This window comes from Typopeltis vanoorti, chromosome 23 (genome assembly GCF_054136105.1).
Source record: "Typopeltis vanoorti isolate ZY-2024b chromosome 23, IOZ_Tvanoo_1.0, whole genome shotgun sequence".
In the NCBI taxonomy this organism is placed as follows: Eukaryota; Metazoa; Arthropoda; class Arachnida; order Uropygi; family Thelyphonidae; genus Typopeltis; species Typopeltis vanoorti.
Window position 1 is genome coordinate 1,623,471 of NC_143571.1, and position 14,399 is coordinate 1,637,869.

The 14,399-nt window shown below is 34.3% G+C and overlaps 1 protein-coding gene across 1 annotated transcript in view; it reads right to left on the reverse strand.

The window, feature by feature from the left end:
• The window catches only part of LOC150093569 (uncharacterized), a 119,414-nt gene that overhangs the window by 12,683 nt on the left and 92,332 nt on the right, over window positions 1–14,399 (reverse strand). The window contains exons 31-36 of the mRNA XM_090412694.1: window positions 13,653–13,712; window positions 13,148–13,248; window positions 12,665–12,728; window positions 9,386–9,549; window positions 3,125–3,203; window positions 1,109–1,157 (exon numbers count right to left, since the gene is read on the reverse strand). Coding sequence (XP_090268820.1) covers window positions 1,109–1,157; window positions 3,125–3,203; window positions 9,386–9,549; window positions 12,665–12,728; window positions 13,148–13,248; window positions 13,653–13,712 — 517 coding nt within the window. The remainder of the gene's footprint in view (window positions 1–1,108; window positions 1,158–3,124; window positions 3,204–9,385; window positions 9,550–12,664; window positions 12,729–13,147; window positions 13,249–13,652; window positions 13,713–14,399) is intronic.

Here is a 14,399-nt window from a genome sequence, read left to right on the forward strand (position 1 = left end):
TATTGATTTCGTTGAGAGACAAGAGAAAATAATCAGTTATCGTAGGGATTGTCTCAATACCATAATTCGGTATTGAGACAATTGGCTTTTCTTTTGCGAATGTGATAAACTGTCCAGTGTGAATGGCGCGAATATGTCCTATCGTAGGCTATCGTTCTAGTGTTGAGTTTTACATCCGCATTAAAAGAAAAAGAAAAAAGCACTTTGCGCTTGATTATTTCAGCTATGTAATTGTTGTTGACATGGTTTCCAAGGAAGTTTAATATGGAACCACTATCATTTTTGCTATAATAATGCGGAGTTACTCACCATTAGACACGCAGCGACTAATATTCTCAGTAATACTGACGCACGAATGGGTTGTGAAATTGACGCCTACGAGTAGTGGTATTCTGCTATGTTAGGCGCATTTCATTTCTGTTTCGGGGGAGGTGGGGTATGTGAAAATTCATGTTTAAATTATACTTTTTCTGTTGAAAAAAAAGAAAGAAAGAAAGAATCAAGCTATCGATCCATTCATGTGTAACTATAAAGAAATGAATTACTGAAATTTCTGAGTAACTGATGGTACTCATTTAAACCGAACTTTGAATCCCGTTTTTCTTAATAGAGCATTTCATATCTGTAAGTCCTTCGGTTTCTTGAAAAATATCTTTCAGAGCAATAATTCTTTGTAATAAGCCTGTTATTTATAATTATTGTTTTATAGCTCATCAAGTTAAAAGTCAACAGAAATCACTTACAACATAGTGTAACAGAATAATTGAGAATTCAAACTTTCTGCTATAAACTGAATATCTGAAGGTAATCATAATGTAGAATATTGCATTTTGTAATGAAACGTGTTTAGCAGCTTAAGACAAACTTTGAACTCCTATTAGGACTTCATCTGCCTATAACAAGATCTACATAAGACATGATGAATGTGCACGTTCCAATTAATGGGAAAGTAGAATGTATTTCTATATTATTGGCATTCTAATTATTATTCCAATTAGACATGGTAAAGATAAAGGTAAATCATATATATATATATATATATATATATATATATATATATATATATATATATATATATATATATATATATATATATTTGTGGATTTACCTTTCATTTCTTTGCAGCTTCTGTTTTCGTTTAGAATATTCGTCTTCACCTACAATAAAAACAGTCGTCTTAAAAAAATTTTTTTAAAATATCAGAAAGTGGCATGAAAGTAAAAAGATTTTAGAGATATATTATTTCCTATAGAACCTACCATGAAAAGTAGTCCTAGACATGCTAGGATATAGGAATATTTCCTGCACAAATTTATCACTAAACCTGAAGCTGTATGCGTGAATTCTGTGTTCAGTACTTAATTCAATACGTTTTATTTGAAGCAATGAATTTTATCTGCTTTTTCCGCTATTTATCATTTCATTTTTATTATAAATCTCATGTATACTCGTACATAGTGAAATTTTCATTTTGAAGAATGGCAAATCAAAACATATCCTGAGTGTTGATACTTATATAGGAACTTTTTAAGGGATTTTTCAACCAAAGATGATTTAGGGTATCACATAATGTGCAGAAGGGTTTCACCCAGGAAAAGTTGGATTTTTCCTGAGTGACAAACCCTCGTAAACAAGGATTCAGGTCAAGAGATAAAAAATTATCACGTTTACATGACACCTCGTTGAAGAACCAGGATTCATCGCGGAGTCCGAAATCTCATCATTGAGATTTCAACGGACAAAATATACTGGCCTGATACAGTTAGCAGACATTATATACTATCCCCACAGCTAAAATACCTTGGTTGATTAAACACAGCCCCGTCTTCTAAAGGTAAAGTAAATCTAATTAAGCCATTTCCAGATGGGAAATAACCTATTTATTCTTTAAGAGATACTTGTGCCAAGGGAGGTTTCTTTAATTCATACGAAAAACACAAGGAAATAAATAATAATGTTTATTTAATAAATTTATTTAAAAAGTATTTATAATAAGAAACACTATTTAATAAGACCTATTTGTAATAAGACAATTATAATAAGAAATACTAAAATTGATGATGAGTGCAATGTAGTCTGCACACAACTTCCGCTGTCTTCTGCTCCTAACCCAAATTGGTATTCATTTGGGTTAGGAGCAGAATCAGTCGTCACATAAGAGTCTTCAAGGTTATTTGAAGCAGCAAGTTGGAAACAGTATAACTGGTTCTGCTAAAAAATAAACACATTTATCCCAAGAGTACCTACCGATTATGGTATCGGTAGGTACTCTTGGGATAAATGCTGCGGAGTATCGAAACATGCATTTTTCTCTCAAACATCATTTTCTGAAACAAGAAAACGCGACATCATTTATAAACACCGGTCAGTAATAAAATATAAAATATATTAGTTTGTGCCTACCTGTTTTGCCAATGGGAAATCACATACTCTTAGGGACGTACGTGCAAATTTATGTGTAGAAAGGGACAAACTGATATCTCTGTTTACTTCAAAGTATTATGAATACATGACAGTAAGCAACGAACCTCCGTACCTCAGCCGGTTTTGATGCTACCCTTTGGTTGAAGAGAATAACACTCGAAAATACTTTGAGAAGTGGCCCCTCTTGGAAAGATTAGTTGGGGAAAAGGCTGAAGCTTACAGGCTAGTCGTCCAGCCGATGAACACTACTAACTATATTTAACATTAAAAATTAAAGAAAAGACAAGGTTAAAACACGGCCTTCTTACTTGGAAGATAGTAAGATTCTACGCTATTTTAAGCTAATTTTAATGAACTCTGCGGAAAGTTTCTGACTTATTTTCATCTTGTGATAAGTCAGGACGTATTAAGTCTTCAGAAATTGACATTCAGGTTATTAATAAACTGATATTTTAACAGTCCATTCTCTAGTTGAAAAACATGGTAATAAAATCTCAGCTATAAAATGAAAGGGGGATATGACATTATCCTACTAAAATGCAGTACTTCATATTACCACCTCGAAACTAACTAAACGGATATTTTGCAAAATGAAGTTACTTATTAGAACTGCTCGTCGTTTATTTACTGTTCATGGAGAAGTTCTTTAACCAAGAGAAGAATGGATATTTCTGCTAGTACAATTGAAAATACAACTCACCGGTGTAGGAACGCCTGAAAATATTTCTGGAAATATGAGGTTGTTTATTTCACCATGAATCTTGTAGCGCCTCATTGCCCTTAATCAAAAAAATAAAAAATAAAACAATTAGAAATATAGTTATTTATCCTGGAGGGTTATTGATAGAATGAGAGAGTAGTAAAGTGCCTCTTCCCCTTTCTAAATCCATTAAAGTGGAAAATTAAATTACTATTTCCGAAACAAATACAATAACGAAAAAAAATATATATATATATATACACACACACGCTATGGTTACATATAAATTTTTGAAATATTTTCAGAAATTTCCACACCACCACAAACTGCATAAATCATTGAAAAATATCATATTCCTGTTAATTTGAATACACTTGTTTTTATTTCAGTTCATAAGTTCTTGCTTCAATCAATGTTTTCAACTGCTTCAATTTAGTTCTGATACGATATTTATTTATTTATTTATGTGCATAAATTCTCTTAATAAAAATAAAGAAAGGCAGTGGGAAAAGGAAAAAGAAAGAGAAACTCGCTAGTTAAGTTACACTTTCTTCCCTTTGTACACGTGATCATTTATAGAATGCCAGTGCTTTATATATATATTTTATACAAACCATTAATACTCATTAATAGTTTCCAATATATTTCTGTTGTTGTATTAGAAAACGAAATGTAACACATTTATACAAAGAAAGATAGTTTTCTTTTTTTCTTATTTATGTAACTCCCTCTCACAAAATATTGTAAAATCGGACATAAGTATCGTTAAGGGATAACGGGCTAAGGAATTTCAATTTTTACATAATCCCGAAACCCTGCTATGGAAACGTTTTAAGAGTGGTCTCATAAGGACAATGAAATTCATCTCCCATCTAAGAACATTAACAGCACATCCCTGTTCATGGCGGAATTCGAACCCGTAGCTTGTTGTAGAGCGGATATGCTGGTCATCGGGTCAGCCAGGCAGCCACTGTAACCACCGTGTGTTAAAAAGGGCAGTTAAAATTTACTGAAATTCCAATCGCTTCATAACTTGATCTAAAGTATAAAAATGAACGGATGGCATCTCCGTTCTCCACCTTTCGGGCTCTGTGTTGAATCCCAATTAGAGGGGAGGTTTGTAGGTCTTTAGTAGTTGATGTTTTTGCCGATCATTAAAAAAAGCACAATATTTGGTTTCTTCAGCTGGATTCTTGGATTGTGTAATTATCCACGGTACTAAATGTGCTGAATCAAATTTTTTTGAATCGAACTGACTTTAAAGAACTATGACACGACGTGTTTGATATCTTTCTACGCTGTATATAAGGAGATATAATATAGTTAAATGTCAAATGGCTCATTTCATACAGCTTTAAAAAATAATGTTACCAATTGATTCAGCCATACTAGTTTTCAACTGCGAATTGCCTTAGCCAACATTATCTACCTTTGGATATAGGCTATGGAAAAAGTTTGGAGAAACTCATCGAATCTAGCATAGACGTCTACTTAGCAAACTGTCATATTATGATTTAATTTTGATCTTTTGTAAGAAGTCTATAAGAAGTTTCGTAGTCGCAGCGTGTCATGCGATAAAATTCCCTATTTGCGTTATCCCACCAATGCCTGAGCACTCCATGTCTCTTTGTACATTATTCTATACTTTTCCGCCTATACATGAATACCATTCTCTCAATAACCTCAAGTATCTTCAATAGTTTTGCTGATGACTGTAAAAGAGAAATGGAATGCATTTCATTCTTTCGTTAGTTTAGCAACCGTTATAGTGCTCAGATATTCCCGCCTTCAGATAACCAATACAACATAAATAAATACATAAAAGTTCTTTGTTCGGCCTACCAAAAATCCTGTCCAGATTTTTGAGTAATAGTAAACTCCATTCCTTTTCATCCCATGACAAACCGTGAACTCCAAGCGTCAAGATTTTTCGTAACCAGTACCTTAAATATGGATCTTCGTGGCATATATCCCGGTGAACTGAGGGAAACCTTATAATCCACACTGTTACCAAAGCATAATTTTTAACTTATTTGTTGAAAGAAATATCTTTCAAGAAATATCTTTTGGGTTACTTGGGTTACTATGCTGTAGTTACTATGCAATCGATACCGATAGCACCGTAAGGATGCAAAAAAAAAATAATAATAAATTAAATTCTGTCTAAACAAGAGGACGATTTATAAACGACGTTTCGACTAAATAATTCAGTGATCCTCTGCTTTCCCTACTGTCTCGCAAATCCTCTAGTCCCCTGTTCCTCTACTCCCTGAGAGAATGGACGTCGATAAACAGACTTAGAAGACCACAGAAATAGGATTAACCCCCCTGTCATAGAAAAATCAGTTAGCCTTTATTCCTCTTAAAAGGCAATATGTAAAGGATGATGGGACTGGTCGAAACATCTCTTAAAAAGCTCTAATACACTAATTATTCATGTTTTACTTCATTACTGTCTTTGTGATGGGGTAACATGATAAAGAATAAATTGAAGAGCTTTCGACCATTCATATTTTTTCCTACATCGCTATTTCCGATTCAGTATTCTAGATTCGAAAATATTTTATGATAACAGTTCCATAAGAATCAGAGGCAAGAAAATTCCTAAAAATTCTATCATGCTTCTTTTAGAGATACACTTGTACCACATAGTACATAACACAAGGAAAGGAGAAAATAATATTTATATAATATTAGTAACATTTCGACCTGAAAATTACAGACAATCATCAGCATCAAACGGTAGTTGAATACAAAGCAGAAAGCGAAAAATGGATTATTTTGAAAGAGTGAGATATTATACATGAAGCAATGCAAAGGCACAACTGAGGAAACATTCTATTAATAAACTAATAATACACATATTAATTAACTGTATTAAAACTTCAGTTATGTGTAATTAAAATAAGACTCTGATATGTCTTTAAGTATGAGAGAGAGAGAGAGAGAGAGAGAGTCGTTCCTGATCAAGTTCGGACGATGAATCAGGCTTCAGCGCTTTCTATAAATAAACGTTCAAATTTATAGTGACAAAAATGTAGTATGCGTACTTCAGATCATAGAAAATTGTGGTTTGTATCTATTCCATGTTTTGCAAGACCAAATCTCTCTGATTTCCTATTGTGGTTTGTATCTATTCCATTTTTTGCAAGACCAAATCTCTCTGATTTCCTATTAACGGTATAAGACTGGAATTCTTGTATTCTTTCTTTTTTTTTATTACTTAACATCCAGTTTGTCCAAAGTACGAATGATGGCAATCACACGAAGCTTGGTAGACACCAGGAAGAGCAAGACGGGAATGTTTATCTTTAGAAGAGGGGAGACTGCGATGATAGCTTGTTGACTGTAATAAATGTAGCTACCAGATTGCAATTCCAGATATTAGTCGTGGTGTTCCAGAAACGTATGGAATAGTCCTTCTACATACTGTTTCCTTCTTATTGGATCTAGGAATTGAGGAATCAAAAGACGTTGTGTAGTCTTGAGAAACAATTGCCTTTCATATATCGTTTGATGTTAAACGTTCTTCTTGCGCAGCGTAGAGCATATAATGTAAGCACGTCGTAGTAAAGTTTTGATAATTCCAGTCTTCTGAGAGGAATGTGAGAAGATTGAACTGAAGATTGCTGTTGAATGTAATATCCAATGTGAATATGGGCTTTCGAAAAGGGTCATTTACTTTCTTTTTCTAAATTTAATTCGTGGATGTAGATTGTTTCCGATTGCTAGAAAGGCAGGTAATGCATCTTCGTTGTGGGGCCAGATCTTAAACGTGATCTGTATAACGTACGCACAGGGGAGAATGCTGGTCTTCAAATTCACGCTTGCCATTCAGGGAGTGAGAGGTGTGATTGAAATGTGATTAGCGGATTAATGAATTACTGACCATTTAAAATTATATATTTAGAAATTTATGTACATTTTAATCGTACAAATACATTATTTATTTTACAAATGATATTCTATCTTTTTCAATTTAGCTACTTGAATGCAGATTCTACCCTACAGTTCTTCTTCATGAACTGGTCAATAACATCGTCATAAAAAGTTGGTTGTAACTTATTTTTCCCAAGCAACACGCACACTTGTAAAGGCTGCTGAGCTCAGTGGCTAGAGCTACTTTGACTGCGTATGGCCTGTACTTAAGACGATGTGAAGGGAGCAGAAATGACTATGCGCACGCATGAAATCACAGTGCTGTAGCGAGGACCTGTAAGCTACTATAACCGAGCAAGCCAAGGTAGCTTTGACTAGACGAGCATGCATCGGCCTTCGATACACAACGCAAAGCTCAATTATTGCCGCGCAAGCTTAAGATGACTTCTGTCTACAAAAATAAAAGCCTAAATGGAATGCTTATAAATGCTTGCATTTATTAACCAATAGATATTACTTCTTTCTCAATTAATGAGCTTGCACAGCAAGCATAGCAAGCATGGAGAACTCGCCACTGTGTACCTACCCAAACAATATCTTGTAAATGGTCCAAATAGAAGTTGGCGAGAGCGGGAGAGGGTGGACTTCTCATGTCGGTTCCTTCATCTTGTGTGAAGATTCTGTTTTCACAAAGAAAATAACGAGTGAATGATGAAGTCGAATAATTTCACCGAATCCGGTGGAAAGGCTTATGAGAGCAAACGAAGTGTGTCTTCTGGATGTACTTCAGCTAAAAGTGATTCAATCGAAACTGACCATTAAATCGCTGTGCTGAGTATCGTAGCTTTTTTTTTCCACTTTATCCACCTATACTCTGAAATACAATATCATATGAACTCAAGCATGCTTACTCCATCATTATTGCTATAAATTTGAATGTTTATTTAATGAAAGTGCCAATGCTTAATTTCATCGTCGGATCTTGAATTGGAACGACTGCATCTCACAATATGTGAGAGTCTTATTTTAATTACACACGATAAAAGTTTTAATACAATTAATTAATAACTAATAACACAGTGTTTTCTCAGTTATGTCTTTGCATTGTTTTATGTATATAACATCACGCGGCTCTCACTCTTTCAAATCAATCCATTCTTCACGTTCTACTTTGTATTCAACTACCGTTTGCAACGGATGATGGCCTGTACTTCTCAGATCCGAATATATGACCTTTGAATAAATATTGTTCTCTCCCTTCCTTGTCTAATGAAGAAATTCTGAAATGAGTTTAATATTTATCGACTATAAATATTAAACCGATAAATATTAAAACGATAAATATTAAGTCGATAAGCGGTTTATCGACTTCACATTTAGTCGATAAACCGCTTTCGCCCGTTGCTGTGATTATACCACCCTGCTTTAATTTCTATGCTTCAAGTGGTTTGGAAAAAAGTACATATCATCCTTGTGTTTAAAACAGGGGCATTGGACTGTCTATGGGTTTACGTTATCCTGTGCGAAATTTATATGATAAATATAAGATCACTGTCCTTTAATCTTTTTACAGAATTGTACTGCTTTCCACTTGTTATTGTTATATTTCAGCTAATATGATTCTCTAGTTTCTTTTCTTACCGTGCTAGGACACAAATCCAGTAATATCTGTGAATCTACCCTCTGAGTTCATGATTAATAGCCTGATAATCCCATCTACAATGATATTAGCATACTTTGTACATAGGCAATGTACATAATGCCTACCTTGCCTGTACATTCTGAAAGATATGACCATTTTGTAGGAGGAAAATACCGAGATTTCATAAACAAAAAATCCCTCTCACTACTATGAGAACGGTTAACTCATCTTCAGTCAAAAAACTTAAAAATATCCCTCATGTCCTAGAAGAAATTCAAAGCCGGACTTATCCAAATAAAAGGCATCATTGCTACCTACTGGCATGATGTTTAGAAACCCCGATACATAATAAATGAATCCTCTAATGAACTTTATTCCACAACGGGCATAAGTTTGGACATATCGCCCTAACTAACTTTTGAAGATCGGTTCGCAGTCAAACTTTCAATTTAGCCATCATTAATCTGGCTGGGCCTCAGCCAGAGGTGATTTCCTAGCTGGTGAGGAGAGTACGACAGACAACTGCTATCATCTCGTGATCTCTAACCCTCACATTCTGTCGTATTATTGTCTTAAAACCCTATGTTTCCGGAAAGGGGTATTAATTTCGTTTGACAAAGATCGACTGCCTGGAGAACCGACTGAAGATGGGATTAAAAAATAAAAATAAACTTCCTCTAGTCGTTGAGGACTATTTAAAAAGTGTTCTTAATTTTACCAGTGTAAAAATGAGTACTTACTTGGAGACTAGCTTTGAACTTCTCACGGTTAACACTTCTCCGATTTCGTCTAACGTAAGAAAGAAAACCAGATCTGATCTGGGCAGCCGTCCTTCCAGCACCATCAGCGCTCCCAGTCGGCAGTAGCCTTGTCTTAAAACATCTATGGATTTTATCCAGAGAGACTATGGGAGAGATTATTTTTCATATTCCATAATTATTTTAAAATAAGCTTCATTGTTAGTGCAAAAAATCATACATTTCTAATAAACTATTAGAGAATATAAATTTTGAAAAGAAATAAAGTACAGTTATCTTCTTAGAATAAAATACTTGAAGGATTTTCCGCAGCTGAGTTGATTTAATGAAGAGCAAAAATATACTAAGTATTCTCGGATAGCACCATATGAACTGCTTCTACTGAGTTGTATACATAATGAAATTCAAGAAATCTTCCTTTCAATACTACTTATAAGTAATCGGGCTAAATGAGCGATTCTAAAATAAATCAATTTAAAATAACCAGATGCTATTAAGTCGGAAGAAAGGCTGCGTAAAGGAATTTTATGTTTTTTTTTAACAAATCAGATTGTCGCAGTGTATAGAAATACCATCTATCTACACACACACACACACACACACACACACACACACACACACACACACACACACACACACACACACACACGTGCGTTTGGCACGTATATAAAAGGATTTTCAATGAAAAATAACCCAAAAACGTAACTGAATTTTATGAATAAGCTTTACCGGGATATATTCTCTAAGACCGGCAACGTTTTATTTCAAAATTAGCCCTCCTGGATTTTCATAAAATTTTATACTCATGTTAGAGCATAGAAAGCAACAATATAATTCGAAGGCCCCTAAAAATATTATTAATATCTTTTTTTAGCTCTATAATTAGTCTAATGAGCCAAACATTAAAAATATTTTTGAAAGTAATTCAGAATCGCATTTATAGAAAAAGTGAAAACACTCTAAGTGAAACACAATTCGGCTTTCGGAATGGTTTTGGTACTAGAGAGGCCCTTTTCTGTACCCAAATATTGATACAAAAATGCATAGAAAAACAGAAATCTGTCTTTATGTGTTTCATAGATTTTGAAAAAGCATTCGACAAAGTCAGACACACTAACTTAATAGAAGTCCTTCAACAAACAAGGCTAGACGAACAAGACATAAGACTAATAACAAATCTGTATTGGAATCAGTCAGCTACCGTTCAATTAGACAACATTACCACCAGTGATATTAACATCAAAAGAGGAGTGAGACAGGGATGTGTGCTCTCACCACTCCTGTTCAACATATACGCAGAGGTCATCTTTAAAAAAGCATTGGAAGAATGTCCAGAGGGAATCACAATAAATGGAAAGATTTTTAACAACCTAAGATATGCAGATGACACCGTGCTAATTGCAGATAACATTATGGATCTCCAAAAACTCATTGACAGAGTATACATAGAAATCCAAAGAATGGGAATAAATATGAACATCAACAAGACAAAATACATGCTCATCAGAAAACATCCAGCCTCATCAATGAAACTGACACTCAATGGGAAAAATATTGATCAAGTGTCAAGATATAAATATCTTGGTTGTTGGCTTAATGAACGGTGGGATCCAGAAATAGATATAAAGACAAGGATTGAAGTTGCACGGCAGTCCTTCATGAAAATGAGAACACTATTCTGCAATAAAGATCTAAACATGGAAGTCAGATGCCGAATGCTGAAATGTTACGTGTGGTCTATTCTGCTCTATGGATTGAAACATGGACATTGAAGGCGACAACCATCAGGAAAATCGAAGCCTTTGAGATGTGGCTATACAGAAGAATGCTAAAGATATCATGGACAGAAAAAATTACCAATGAAGAGGTCTTTAAATCCATTGGCAAAGCTAAACATCTTGTACAAATAATCAAGAAACGAAAAACATCATATCTTGGCCACATCATGAGAAACAGCAAATACCAGCTTCTACAAACTATTTTGGTAGGAAGAATTGATGGCAAAGGAACTAGAGGAAGAAAAAGAATATCATGGTTTGACAACATCAAGACGTGGACAGGAAAGAGCAGTGCACAACTGCTCAGATTAGCACAAGACCGCAGTTTGTTCGCCAAGATGGTCGCTGACCTTCAGAAGATAGCACAATAAGAAGAAGAAGCTCGATAATTCTCGAGACTTGGAAAAAATATCGAGTTGATTACTAAAATAAGGAGACAAAAGGTTTCGGTTCGGCGATGCAAAATTACATAAGCAAAGTGGATTTTATATCCAGCATTATTTCAAAGCCGAAACTATGAACGTTTGTTAAGGTAAGTTGACCAGAGAACTTACGGAAATACAGTCCCCGGTATTCACGAGTTGCCTTAGTGTGTACACCTTAAAATACAGAGGCGCCACCCTTAAGGTTTCTGCCTAGTCTCTGAAGAAAACCAACCACTTCTAAACAGCTGTTAGGCCAGTGAAATCTTATCAAAATGAAATAATAAAATTTATAGACGGGAGCGCCTATTTTTTGTATTAGTCCGCGCTAAGGAAACTCGTGAATTCCGAGGACTGTATTCCCATAAGTTCTCTGGTCAACTTACCTTAAGAAACTTTCATAGATTCTACATTCGGCTCTGAAATAATGCTGGATCTAATATCCACTTTGCTTATATTGAGTTGATTTTTAACATTTATGTAATTTATTTTAAGTAACAGAAATCAGAAGAAATCTTTAAGCCTTTCAGTAAATACCCACTCCTTGGGTATTAGCATCTTCTGAGATATGTCCCTTCCATGTGCGCTCTATCAGTTCTACAGATATTTATTAACGATTCAACTTAGTCTCTGGAGTGGCAATAGTATCGTGCGATGAGAATTACTGATAGATGAAAAATTAGTGATAAATATCACTTCTGTGCTTTGCCTCTTTTATTATTAGTAGTTATTATTAATTCCCAAGAAGCTGTTTTAAACAACAAGTACTTCTTTTTTTCCTTCCCAACATTCTTCTTATAAAATTCTTTGCACGTCTGATTTTAGTATGCATTTTTAGCATGCTTTTCCTAATGGTAAAAAATCTTTCTTTTTTAATCACAGATAACACAATAATAGTGTATGCAGCTCACTAATCTGAGGATGTTGATCTACGAGTAAATCAGCTAGCAGAACTCCATAAACACAATACGTTTTGTGGTACGCACAATTCTGACAGATTATCAATTTCATGTAATTTCTTCTTTTGTTTTGGTGGGAAAGAAAGTATTATCGATTCTTACCTTTGACCTTTCCCTGAATCCGACAAACTTGCGACACTGAGTCAGAAGGACTTTAAAGAGACACCTGAAAATATAAATACTACATATGAATTTTTTAATTGGAGTAAATAACTCTGCGAATAACTCTCTCTCTCTCTCTCTTTCTTTCTTTCTTGCTACATACACACAACTGTGTTCTATTCGAAAATGGGAAAGTAGTGACAATTGGGTGAAATTTTCGGCTTTAAAAATAATAACAATCTTATAACGTTCCTTTGAATTCTTTAAAGGGTTATTGATTGTCATAATGGATTAAACGATGAACTAATTATAAGATGTAGTGTGAGGTCGACCGAGATAGCAACATATTACTCGGTCATTTACGTACGTAAGCAAACTTTAACGTAAGTGTACAGAGGCAGTAGATATATGAAATACTTTGAACTAGTTTAGGTTGTTTGTCACATCTCAATTATTTGATTTAAATATTCAGATCTTCCTTACCTTTTCTGGAAAGACAGAGAGGGATACAGTTCAGACAGAATTTCGTCAGTAGTCGGGTATTTCTTTTCGTGAAAACTTCTCATTTTATTACTGACGGTATTCTAGAAATCATATTACGAAACATAAATTATCATTCGACCTTTCAATCCGATTAAAATACATAAATCGTAATAAAATATTTAAAATTACCGCTGGCAAATGATAAAAATTACAAAATTAAAGTACAGGGGAGATCTACATTATATTAACAAGAATTAGGCGGAAAATAATATTAACAAAAAACTCTCAATTTCAGAACGAATGTGATTTTAAAAGCTGTGTGTGTGTGTGTGTGTGTGTGTGTGTGTGTGTGTGTGTGTGTGTGTGTGTGTGTGTGTGTGTGTGTGTGTGTGTGTGTGTGTGTGTGTGTGTGTGTGTGTGTGTGTGTGTGTGCGCGTGTGCGTGCGTGCGTGCGTGCGTTTGCGTGTGCAAAACTGTTTTTATGAATGGATAAAATCATACTTACTTGCAAGGTCTTCACCAGAGGTCTTGGATCTGAATGCCAAGGTACTGAATATACGTCAAACTGGTAAAAAAAGAAAAATGGCTAAATGTATTGTTTAAAAACAAAATAACTTTGTTATTTATATTAAGCAGCGGAGTTTTAATGTATTTTGTTTTTTTTTAAATAAAATTTAAAATGATTTGAGAGTATTCAATATATCATCAGCTACAAACAAAATATTTCAAGTACTAAACTACAACGGCGATGCATTTGGCTACCACTAGAGCTCTACAATATTTTCTTTTTCATTGTCAGTTAGAAAGCTGCGTTTGTTTTGAGATATATGAAATGCAAGATTATTTTCACATGCCACAGAGCAAAAGCAAAATGGCTGACTGAATAGCTGTAATAACGGAGGTTCCATAAAAAATGAAAACGAAAGTAACTGTGTTTCCTTACTAATTGCTGGAAAAAAGCAATTAGAACCATTAGAGAATGAATTCCCATGTGTTTTTTTTTCAATAATGAAAAGAATTATAAAAAAAAACGGAGGACAATTCACGTGAAAAACTATATTAACGTAGAATTTTCTCCTAAGTATCATGAACATCATCGATACAAGATCAGTACAGATCACAGAATTTTTTTAATTCGTTTGATAATGTCTATGTTCTCCAGTAAGTTTGTCTTTTTTTTTCTAAAACCGACTAATACCGAAACCATAGATGTCCAGTGCTGGGAAATCAGTTGAATACATGAAGAATAATT